This window comes from Entelurus aequoreus, linkage group LG26, assembly GCF_033978785.1.
Source record: "Entelurus aequoreus isolate RoL-2023_Sb linkage group LG26, RoL_Eaeq_v1.1, whole genome shotgun sequence".
Classification (NCBI taxonomy): domain Eukaryota; kingdom Metazoa; phylum Chordata; class Actinopteri; order Syngnathiformes; family Syngnathidae; genus Entelurus; species Entelurus aequoreus.
Window position 1 is genome coordinate 7575273 of NC_084756.1, and position 12512 is coordinate 7587784.

A 12512-nucleotide genomic window follows, 5' to 3' on the forward strand; every position below is an offset into this window, starting at 1 on the left:
AAAGTCAATTAAAAATAAAATAAACGTTTTTAAATTAATGATCATGATTTCTGTTAGGTCAGCAGAGAAGGCCTGGCTGGCCCTGACGGCACACCACTGCTATATACCAGTGTTAATTAATCATAAAACCGGGGCCCAGTGTTGGGCAGCGAGCGCCCCCTAGAATGTAATATATGTGTTTTTCAGCTGCGGTCTGTATAGGCCGCAGCTGTACACAGTTGTAATACACTTTTCCACCACTTGTGGCAGTAATGACAATATCAAACAAAATAAGTCTGGCACTAATGTCAGATAAATTCCTTAGGCACAAAAATTATGACTAAAGTGACGTTAATTTTATTGAAAGTTTAGTTAAGAAACTTATTTATTATTAATTTAGTTGATTTATTGTAACACACCATAGCACATATTGTATGTAAATGTATTCTTTATTTGGTTCATACTTATTTTTCAAGTCAGCCTGACCTAAGCCTAAGGTTTATTTTGTTAAATCAATAACATAATCTTTGTGGTGAACACATGCTTTTATAACATTTGACAAGGTAGTGAACTGTAAGTAGGTTAGATATAATCATTGAATACGATCTAAATCAAGAGTAAGATTACTAATTCAGTGGCAATATTGGAGTGGTCCCCGGGGCCATCTGTAGTAGAAAAGTTGGGTCCTGAGGTCAAAATTGTTAAGAACCCCTGTGACCCTGCGGGGCACTGCAGATGGAAATTAGCCTTTGGCTACAATCTGACACATTAACATGTGATATCTCCATTAATGTACTGTAACAAAGGAGTTGTTATATACATCTATTAACAATCTTATTGGTGTGTTTATTAATGTACTATAACAAAGGAGTTGTTATATATATATATCTGTTAACAATCTTATTAGTGTGTGCATTAATGTACTATAACAAAGGAGTTGTTATATATATATTTATTAACGATCTTATTGGTGGGTTTAATAATGTACTATAACAAATTAGTTGTTATATACATCTATAAACAAACTTATTGGTGTGTTTGATAATGTACTATAACAAATGAGTTGTAATATATATCTATAAACAAACTTTTTGGTGTGTTTGTTAATGTACTATAACAAAGGAGTTGTTATATACATTTATAAACAAACTTATTGGTGTGTTTATTAATGTACTATAACAAAGGATTCGTTATATACATCTATAAACAAACTTATTGGTGTGTTTATTAATCTAATATAACAAAGAAGTTGTTATATACATCTATGAACAAACCTATTGGTGTGTTTAGTGGGACAGGCCAAAGTAAAGTGGGAGAACATGTGGTAGTTTATAAATGAATGAATGAATGAATGAATGTGCGACCCGGTAGTGGTTGGGGACCACTGATATACAGAATAAGTCCTGAAAAAGTTTGGGAAAGTAACATTAATCATCAGAGTGTGCGCTCGCTAGATGTTAGCGGCTAAAAAAAGTTTTTCTCTCATCCTTAAATGTTTTTATCTCCAGTGTTAGAAAAAAAAAACACATTAATGGTAAACATTCAACCTGGAGATGGAGACGGAAGCCTCCAAACAGTCCTGGCAAGAAGGCGCAGAGAGACAGGTTAGTGGTAAGACAGGTAGGCTGGTTCCGTGGTTTTTGGCCTACCAACTTTGGGAGGCACTACCAAAGCTCACACTTGTGTTTGGGGTTCATGGGCGTGTTGGCCTTGCAGCCAAAGTGATGGGAGAATTCCTGCGAATTGGAGACGGTCCCGATGACGCGGAATCTGGACGGACTGTGCGGGTCGGTGATGACGCCCTCGTGCGAGCTCTCGGGCGTCCGGACCGAGCACCACACCTGCGAGAAGAAGGTTTAGAGTGTTTTTTCCTCTCATGAAGTCAAAAGTGTGGTTGCTGCAAAGCAATGGGACTACTCATAATCTAGAACAGGAGGGTTTATTTTTTTAGTGGCATTATACAGAGCCAATAAACACGTCCTGGATTAGAACTGTACCTCAGTTTTCGGACTACAAAGCCCACTTAAAATCCTTTCATGTTCTCTAAAATGGACAGTGCGCCTTATGCATACTTGCCAACCCTTCCGAATTTTCCGGGAGACTCCCGAATTTCAGTGCCAATCATTCTCCCGAATTTCTCTCGATTTCCAGTCGGACTTAAGGCACGCCCCTTCCAGGTCCGTGCGGACCTGAGTGAGGACAGCCTCTCGTCACGTCCGCTCTTTACTTCATACTTCAGAACCGACTCCCACACTCGCCGTCAGGGTGCGCAATACAACGTAAACCATTGGCCAACCAAATTGGTTTAAAAAGTAACCACAGAGCACTATAGTGTTCTGTGGTTACTTTTTGGTTGGCCAACGGTTTACGTTGTATTGCGCACCCTGACGGCAAGTGTGGGAGTCGGTTCTGAAGTATGAAGTAAAGAGACGTAACTTCATCACCTCGCCTGGTTATTGACTCCAACGCAGAATATTACACTGCACATACCTATGCTCCTTCAAAGGCTGTGCTACTGGCTGCAAAGCATTGCACTTTCAAATACCACAATGAGTAGAGAGGAGTGTTATGTGTGTATATGTGTAAATAAATGAACACTAAAATTTAAGTATTTATTTTATTTATATGTATATATATATATATAATAAAATACATATTTATATATAGCTAGAATTCACTGAAAGTCAAGTATTTATTTTTCTTATATATATATATATATATATATATATATAAGAAATACTTGAATTTAAGTGAATTCTAGCTATGAATATACTCCTCCCCCTTAACCCTGCCCCCCCAAAAATCTCCCGAATTTGGAGGTCTCAAGGTTGGCAAGTATGCCTTATGCCTAATGTCCATATTAATTCTGGTTGTGCTTACCAGCCTTCAAACAATTTTTATTTGGTACATGGTGCAATGATAAGTGTGACCAGTAGATGGCAGTCACACATAAGAGATACGTGTGGACTGCAGGTTGACGCCTGGTCAATAAATGACGTCAGTGGATTATCCATATATGGTTTAAGGTTTACCCACAGTGCTTTGCGTCCTTTTTCTATATCCTCTTGTTGCCATTTCTCATTTAAAGTAGTGTACATTTCTAACCCATCTGTCAGTAGACTTGTTATGGAAGCCCTAAAAACCACCGATACAACAAAAATGACGGGGAGAAGATGCTGTCGATGTGGAGGCACGTAAATAGGACCGCCCACAAAATGCGCATTCTGAAGATACGGCTTGAAGATGGTCTGTAAAACAATCTATGCAACATTTGGACCAAAGAACCACCATTACATGTTATGTAGACCTCAAGGAAGTGTTTAAAATGTAGAAAAAAATCTTATAATGACTTCTTTAAGGTCCAATGGTTTGTAAAATACGGTACACAAAAAAGTAACAAATTGAATCGACCTAAAAATGGGACCTAAAAACCACCTTTTTTTTTTCTCTTCCTTGGCTCTCAACAAAGGCGGTCACGTTTCCCTCCCTCTCCGTCATCTCCCGTGCTCTGCTTCCCTCGTCTCGTAGCCTCTCTTTTGCACTGTTTTTTGACAAGTCTTACTTCTTTCTGCTCCTTTTCGTCCGTGCTAAATGCTGTTGTTGCATTCGTTTGGAAATGAATGAAATAATGAAATGAAACACAACCTTCTACTATCCAGGCAAGAGGCATGATTTATAATCTACCATTAATTTTTACAAACACAGAAGCAGCAGCTCAATATGTCAATATAGCAGCATAAGCTAGTAAGCGTTCTGTGATCATGGCACCGCTAAAATTAGTTCCTCAGCGTTAGCGCTTATAATAACACTTGGTTAATATTCAGGTCACGAGCTGTAAATAAAGTGTTGTTGGTGCTTTTTGGATGTTTTTTTGGAGGGCTTTATGGGCGCAATTGTCTACTCCCATTAGCTGCATTGTTAGCCACCTTCTACTTGCCGTATTTTACAAATTAGAATCCATAAAAAAATTGTTTTTGTCTTACAAAGATTATGAATGATAGACAAAATCCAAAAAAAAGTTTGGTTCCCATTTAAGAAATCACATTTATCAATTAAATGTTTACATTTGTCACAATGACATGTTAAACTTTGTAAAAACGGATCAGAGAAAATGCTGACTTTGATCGGGTCAATCACATATTTCTCATCAACGTACATCAATATGCAACATGAGCTCATATTTTCAACCTAATTTTGCTACAGAACATGAAGATATTACCTTAGGAGTGATGCTTTCACCTTCTCCTACATGTAAGTTCTATGTTGGACACGTAATATACTAACTATCATGTTGTCTTGGTGCCACATGGTGGTAGTGTTGTTGCTCTCAGTCAAGCAACAGAAGAGGTTGAGACATATGTAGACAGTAACGTTAAGTTTAAAAATGTAAAAACGTAATGCGCTAAAATTGACTGTAATGATATAATCGCAACTAATGCGATGATTTTTGACAACATTGAAGTTGAACTAGATGATGCAATTCCTGAAGGAATTGCGTGTGAATGCTCCAATGCTGAAGTTGAACTGCAATGCTGACGGAATGTAGCATGAATTTAAGACTAGTTTGAATGTTGGAATGGTTTGAATGTTGAAGAGTTTGAATTTCCAGGGAAAACAGAATTTGGTTTGGAACTTGGGAACGTGTTAGTTGGATGAGAAAATGTCCCTGAAAACTGGGAAATTCTTGGAAATCCGGGAATTTAAAAAAAATGTTGAAGGGAAGCACACAATTCCCCAACAGGCTGAATATTTTGGAGTTGGAACGGTTTGAATCGAATAACAAATGTGGGAGTTGTAAAACCTAAAAAATGTCCCATTCATTCCAATGGGAATTTCATGGACATTTGGGAATTTCGGGAAAAGCGGGAATTTTTGGGAACATGTTAAAAGAGTTGAATGTTTTGAATGAGTTGGTGTTGGAATTTTTAAAATCGGTCGAGAAATGTTAAAGTAGTAACATTTTTAATTGAGAAATGGTATTAAGGAATTCCAGGAATTTCGGGAAAACCAGGAATTTTTCCAGTTCAAAAAACACCTGTTTGGTGGTAGCTGGGGTGTATTTTGTAGCGTCCCGGAAGAGTTAGTGCTGCAAAGGGTTCTGGGTATTTGTTTTGTGTGTTTATGTTGTGTTACGGTGTGGATGTTCTCCCGAAATGTGTTTGTCATTGTTGTTTGGTGTGGATTCACAGTGTGGCGTATATTTCTAACAGTGTTAAAGTTGTTTATACGGCCACCCTCAGTGTAACCTGTATCGCTGTTGATCAAGTATGCGTTGCATTCACATGTGTGTGCGTACAGAAGCCACACATATCTTGTGACTGGGCCAGCACGTTGTTAGAATGGATGAAAAGCGGACGTGACGACAGCTCGTAGAGGACGTTAAAGGCAGTTAAAGAATGTGGTCCGGGTGGACTAGGAGATATAATGACTGATGAACACCTTCATTCGATAATGAAGGTTGCCTCAGCTCAAAGCCTGAGCCCCGACATTAATGAACTAGCATCCAAGAAAAGATGCCAGGTACCTGGTTGGGCACATCAGATTTGATCAGTGTGTTGCAAACTGAGCGGTTTAAAGTCCTGAATGGTTGGTTTATTCATTTTTATTTTATTTTCAAATTTATTAGCCTGTGGAAAAAGTTAATGTTGATATTTACCTCAGAAGGCTGCAAATAGAAAAGAGGCATACATTTTTATTTAAATTGTATTTTTTTGATAAGGCATTGATATTTTTAAATTATTATTATTATTATTATTATTATTTGAAACTCGATTTTGCATGTCACTATAAAGTTATATAAGCCTTGCTTGTTCAATATTCAATGCAAAACTTGTTTGGGTCCCTATTAAAAGGTTAATTTGTTCAACCTTGGCCCGCGGCTTTGTTCAGTTTTAAATTTTGGCCCACTCTGTATTTGAGTTTGACACCCCTGCTCCAATGCATGTACACAAAAAAGGCAAAAGTGCTGCAAATTAATGTATGTTTGCACCATTGACCATGAGCATTACATCAAAGTGCATATAATCAATATATCATCATCGGCGGTCACTCGTGGTCGAGTATGACTGTTCTTCTTCCTGGTCCTTGTGGGTCTTCAGGTGGGCGTAGAGGCAGATTCTGGACCCGATTATTCTGGGGCAATGTGGACAAGGGAATGTAGTGGTGGTGGGCTTGGGTTGGGCCTGCTTGGTGGATGCTCTCTCCTTTCTTAGTCTGCGCTTGTCTTGTGCAGCATGGCGGAGGTCGTCATTACATTGCGCGGCACCCTCACGGACAAGGTTTTTCCACATCGTCCTGTCTGTTGCCTTGACTTCCCAAGACTTAAGGTCTATGTGACACTTTGTCAGGTTTGCCTTGATGTTATCCTTGAATCTCTTCTTTTGACCTCCCGGGGCCCGTTTCCCTTCAACAAGATGTGAATAAAGAACTTGTTTTGGGAGGCGAGAGTCAGGCATGCGGACTACATGGCCAGTCCATCTAAGTTGGTTTTGGGCAATCGTGGCAGTGATGGTGGGCAAGCCAGCCTCCTCCAGGACGCTGGTGTTGGTGCGTCGGTCCTCCCAGCTGATCCTGAGGATTTTTCTGAGACATCTATGATGGTAGGTCTCGAGTGCCTTTAAGTGCCTGCTGTAGGTGGTCCAGGCTTCTGACCCATACAGAAGGGTGGGGAGCACGACTGCTTTGTAGACCAGGATTTTGGTCTTTGCTTGGAGGTCACGGTTCTCGAAGACTCGCTTCCTCAGCCTAGAGAAGGCCCCACTGGCACAGCTGAGGCGGTGGTGAATTTCATCGTCAATGACAGCTTTAGATGACAGGAGGCTCCCGAGATATTGGAAGTGGTCCACATTTTCCAGTCGGATTTTGTCAATTGAGAGGTTTGGGGGCAGGACAGGCGCACTACAGTTTGGTGGTGATTGGTGGAGGATTTGGGTTTTCTTTATATTGATGGCAAGACCAAGCTGTTTGTATGCCTTCGCAAAAGCAGACAGAGTGCACTGTAGGTCCTCTTCTGAGAGGGCTACGAGGGCATTATCGTCTGCATACTGCAGCTCCATGATGGATATGGTGGTGGTTTGACCTTTAGCCCTGAAACGGTTGATGTTGAGGAGTTGACCGTCGGTTCTGTACATTATTTTGACTCCCTGGGGCAGATGTATGTTTGTGAGATGGAGGATAGCAGCAACAAAGATGGAAAATAGTGTTGGAGCGATGACACATCCCTGTTTTACACCTGTATCTACCCTAAAGGGTTCCGTTTCATCTCCACTGCCACTGAGCACTGTGGCTGACATGTTATCATGCAGTAGTCTCAGTACCCGGATGTATTTGTCTGGGCAGCCAATCTTGGACAGAACCAGCCAAAGGGCCTGACGGTTAACCGAGTCGAAGGCTTTGGTGAGGTCTATGAAGGCCATGTATAATGATTGGTTTTGTTCCCGGCATTTTTCTTGCAGTTGTCGTGCGATGAAAATCATGTCTGTGGTGCCTCTGCTTGGGCGAAATCCACTCTGAGACTCAGGAAGCACGCTTTCTGACAGGGGGGTGAGTCTGTTGGCCAAAACCCGAGCGAGGGCTTTCCCTATGGTGGACAGGAGAGAGATGCCACGGTAATTCCCACAGTCTGCCTTGTCTCCTTTCTTAAATATGGAGACAATTAGGGCATCTCTGAGCTGTGCAGGGATTTCCTCTTCTTCCCATATTTTGAGAAGCAGGGCATGGATGTGCTTGGTAAGATCGGGTCCGCCTTTCTTCAGGACCTCTGCTGGAATGCCGTCGGGCCCAGCAGCCTTGTTGTTCCTCATCTTTCCAATGGCATCCTGCAGCTCATCCAAGGTAGGTGGTTCTCCCATGCTTTCATCTGTGGGTTGTTGTGGGAGTTGGTCAAGAGCCTCCATCTCAGGTATAGTGTCCCTGTTTAAGAGGTCCTCATAGTGTTCTTTCCACCTGTTTGAAATTGCGTCCTTGTCCTTCAGCAGCAGCAGACCATCCTTTGAGCGAAGGGGGGTTAGGCAGCGGTGGCTGGGACCATACACCACTCTTGTGGCATCGAAGAAGCCTCTTGTGTCTCCAGAGTCAGCAAACTGCTCGATCTCCAGAGCCTTCTTTGTCCACCACTGGTTCCTCAGTTTCCTAACCTGTGTTTGGACAGCTGCCTTCGCTTTGGCGTGGGCTACTCTTTTCACTTTGCAGTGGATGTCGTTTTGCCAAGTGATGAAAGCTTGCCGCTTGTTGTCAATTAGTTGCAGGATCTCAGTGTCGTTCTCATCAAACCAGTCTTGATGTTTTCGCTTTTTGAGACCAAGGATATTTTTGCAGGATTTCATTATGGCAGTCGAAAGTGTGCTCCAGTGTGTTTCCGTATTCTCTGGGTACTGTTTGGGCAACGCTGCGCTAAAGGCCTCCTGCAGCTGTTGTTGGTAGGTGGTGTCACTCAACAGCTCGATGTAAATTCTTTGCCGGCACTGTCTTTTCTGCATCCGTCTTTTCCGCATTAAGGGGATGGACATGATGGAGCGAATGAGGCGGTGGTCGGTCCAGCAGTCGTCTGCACTGGTCATTGCTCTGGTGTTTAGGACGTCGCGACGGTCTTTAGAGCGGACAATGACATAGTCAATGAGATGCCACAGTTTGGAGCGAGGGTGCATCCATGATGTTTTGAACTTGGTTTTCTGACGGAAAAGTGTGTTGGTGATAACCAGGTTGTGCTCCGAGCACTTAGTTAGCAGTAGTGTGCCATTAGATTTTGTATTTCCGACCCCTTCTCTCCCCAGCGTACCCCTCCATAGGTGGTGGTTTCGTCCCACTCTGGCGTTGAAGTCTCCGAGCAGGATTAACTTGTCCTCCTTGGGGACTTCAGATAGAACTTTGTCCAGGTCAGCATAAAAGGCCTCCTTAACTTCATCCTGTGCATCAAGGGTTGGTGCATAGGCACTAACGACCGTGGCCATATGACTGCTAGCAAGCATAAGGCGTAAGGTCATTAGGCGCTCGTTGATGCCCACAGGAAGTTCATGGAGGTGGTTGATGAGGCAGTTGTTAATAGCAAAACCCACACCGTGGATTCGTGGCTCATTTGCAGGCTTTCCTTTCCAAAAGAAAGTATATCCGCCTTTTTGTTCCTTCAGCTGCCCTTCGTCGGCCAGTCGGGAGAGTGCTGCGATGTCGATCTGGAACTTCCTTAGCTCTCTGGAGATGATGGCAGTTCGCCTTTCAGGTCGATCGCTGGCTTGGTTGTCCGTGTGGGTTCGCACGTTCCAGGCTCCAATGTGTAGTTTTTGTTTTCTTTGTTTCTGACCGCGTGGTGGTGATCCCTCTGGATGCGGTATTCCAGACAGGATGTTGCGAGGCAGGCTATTTTTAGGGTACCTTTTCTAACCCCCTCCCCTACTGGGGTGAGCAGAGTGGATCCTGAATAGGGCTGCTCAGTCATGGGTGCAGCTGCCAAAAAGCTCTTCTGCCTCAGTCCATGAGCTTAACGACTGAATCTAACACCCACCGCCTGTGTGCCAGGTTGTGGCTAGGGACTGCCAGACTTCACTGTCCTGCCCCCGTTACCACTTCCTGGTCGCCAAAGGACTTTGAAGTATCCGGGATGTAAAATGGATGGGTTCCCATTCGGGAGGACGCCTGCGCGTGACGTCTTTTAGCGTGGGGAGACTGATGCGCCTGCAGCTACCACACGGTCCTTGGCAGAGAGGGGCCTTGATCCAGTGGCATGGATCCATGACGATTAGAGACCACCCTCTGTTGCAGCCTTCATCCGCCTTCAGTGCCGTTGTGACATGCAGTGTCATCCTCCGCCACTTCCACCGTTGAGGTCTTATATCTATTTAACCCATAGATGGGGCAGTGGTTGGCGGACGCCAGGGCGTGTCCACACACTGGTGGGCCTGCACGCCTCGCCTCTGGGGCCCACTGCTGCTCCGAGATCCCCTACAGTTTAGCCTGTGTCCGCAAAGACGCAGTTTACCGTGTGTGGCCACGAGGAGGCACCCCAGGGGTCTTGGTGGTGGAGAGGCTTTGTACCAGCAGGAGGAGACTTACGCACTCGGCTCCTCTTTTCACCCACCCAGGGGCTAGCTGGCGGCGATAGCTGTAAGCAGAGAGTAGCAAGCAGGGGCAGCATGCAGCATGCACTAACTACAAGCACTTCTGCCACAAATCTAACGCACTGACGCATCACACGCACCCTGTGCGCGAGCACTTACACACAATCAATATATAGGTCCCAATACACACACTCTGTCTCACTCATGGGCTAAATTATCCAAAACCAGCACAGAATCCTAACACTTGTGGTACAAAACACACAAGGTGCCCACTAACTAAGTGGTCATTATAAAAAATGCATAATTCAAAATTACATCTATTTAAATCCACTACAATGCATGATGGGTAAAATGCAAATCATTGTCTCTCCGCATATTTCTGATGGACTACAAAACTCCAAGGAGGTTGTCAGGGAAGTAAACAAGGTAGCAGTGGTTCACTAAACTCTTAATATTCAATGTTTTATCGTTCATAGTTCATATTGTAGTGATGTAGGGATTTCAGTCTGTTAGCTAAAGCTTGTTTTAATGAATGCTTTTACAATCTAAAGTGTAATTACCTGATAATGACATATTTTATTATTTGACAGCCCAATGTAAAATAAATCACTACCTATAAAATCACCAGTTTGACTTAAGAAAATTAACTTGAGTGCACAAAGGTTCATAGAGATGGCGAAAGTTTGAGCCCGGAACAAAAAAAAAAGCATTTTCCTTATTTAGAAGAAAAAAAAAAGACACCAACCTGTGCAAAGCCCACAAAAAAGAGCTGGTGGTTGGTCATTCCCAGGGCAGGCAGGGTGGCCTCGTCCCCGTTCTTCTCCATCCAGTTCACGTAAGCCTGAGAGGGAGCAAGACACCACATGACTAGTCTTCTGAAAACACTTGTAGACAGTAATGAATTATAGTTACACGTTACTTTACTAAAAAAGTAACTAAATCACGGACAGAATTACTCTTTAATAAATGTAATTAGAGATGTCCGATAATGGCTTTTTTGCCGATATTCCGATATTGTCCCATGTCTTAATAACTGATTCCGATATCAACCGATACCAATATATACGTCGTGGAATTAACACATTATTATGCCTAATTTTGTTGTGATGCCCCGCTAGATGCATTAAACAATGTAACAAGGTTTTCCAAAATAAATCAACTCAAGTTATGGAAAAAAATGCCAACATGGCACTGCCATATTTATTATTGAAGTCACAAAGTGCATTATTTTTTTTAACATGCCTCAAAACAGCAGCTTGGAATTTGGGACATGCTCTCCCTGAGAGAGCATGAGGAGGTTGAGGTGGGGCGGGGGGGGTGTATATTGTAGCATCCCGGAAGAGTTAGTGCTGCAAGGGGTTCTGGGTATTTGTTCTGTTGTGTTTATGTTGTGTTACGGTGCGGATGTTCTCCCGAAATGTGTTTGTCATTCTTGTGTGGTGTGGGTTCACAGTGTGGCGCATATTTGTAACAGTGTTAAAGTTGTTTATACGGCTACCCTCAGTGTGACCTATATGACTGTTGATCAAGTATGCCTTGCATTCACTTGTGTGTGTGTGTGAAGAGCCGTAGATATTATGTGACTGGGCCGGCACGCAAAGGAAGTGCCTTTAAGGTTTATTGGCGCTCTGTACTCCTACCTACGTCTGTGTACACAGCGGCGTTTTAAAAAGTCATACATTTTACTTATTGAAAGCGATATCGATAATTTCCGATATTACATTTTAAAGCCTTTGTCGGCCGATAATATCGGCAGTCCGATAATATCGGACGTCCCTAAATGTAATTATTACTAGGGAAAGTAATAGTACTTAAGCATACCTTAAAATATTTGGCATATGCAGTTGAAACGTTTAATATAAGATCAAAATGTGTGTGTGTGCCTTTAAAAGGTGTGGCGTCAGCCAGAGAGACAGCGTTAGCTCAAGTGTGTTTGCTTGCTCAGCTTCGCTAGCTTTGTATCTGTTAAATCCGTTCACTGGATTGTGTCACCTTGAGGCTTCGATGTCTTGTCTTCTTCTCAACAAACGTACGATTGTCAGCTTGTCACTTCATTCATTTGTTGTTCACTATCCCCACGCAGGACTAGTAGGAGTGTGTACCGTATTTTCTGGACTATAGAGCAGTGGTTCTCAACCTTTTTTCAGTGATGTACCCCCTGTGAACATTTTTTTAATTCAAGTACCCCCTAATCAGAGGAAAGCATTTTTGTTTGAAAAAAAGAGATAAAGAAGTAAAATACAGCACTATGTCATCAGTTTCTGATTGATTAAATTGTATAACAGTGCGAAATATTGCTCATTTGTTGTGGTCTTTCTTGAACTATTTGGAAAAAAAGATATAAAAATAACTAAAAACTTGTTGAAAAATAAACAAGTGATTCAATTATAAATAAAGATTTCTACACATAGAAGTAATCATCAACTTAAAGTGCCCTCTTTGGGGATTGTAATAGAGATCCATCTGGATTCATGAACTTAATTC

General features: G+C 42.5%; 1 protein-coding gene across 1 annotated transcript in view; it reads right to left on the reverse strand.

Annotated features, from left to right (window-relative positions):
• ece1 (endothelin converting enzyme 1) overlaps nucleotides 1-12512 on the reverse strand; it is a 55090-nt gene that overhangs the window by 1395 nt on the left and 41183 nt on the right. The window contains exons 17-18 of the mRNA XM_062038000.1: nucleotides 10774-10869; nucleotides 1-1820 (exon numbers count right to left, since the gene is read on the reverse strand). The exon at nucleotides 1-1820 is cut by the window's left edge and continues 1395 nt beyond it. Of these exons, the coding sequence (XP_061893984.1) occupies nucleotides 1644-1820; nucleotides 10774-10869 (273 nt within the window). The 3' untranslated portion in view covers nucleotides 1-1643. The remainder of the gene's footprint in view (nucleotides 1821-10773; nucleotides 10870-12512) is intronic.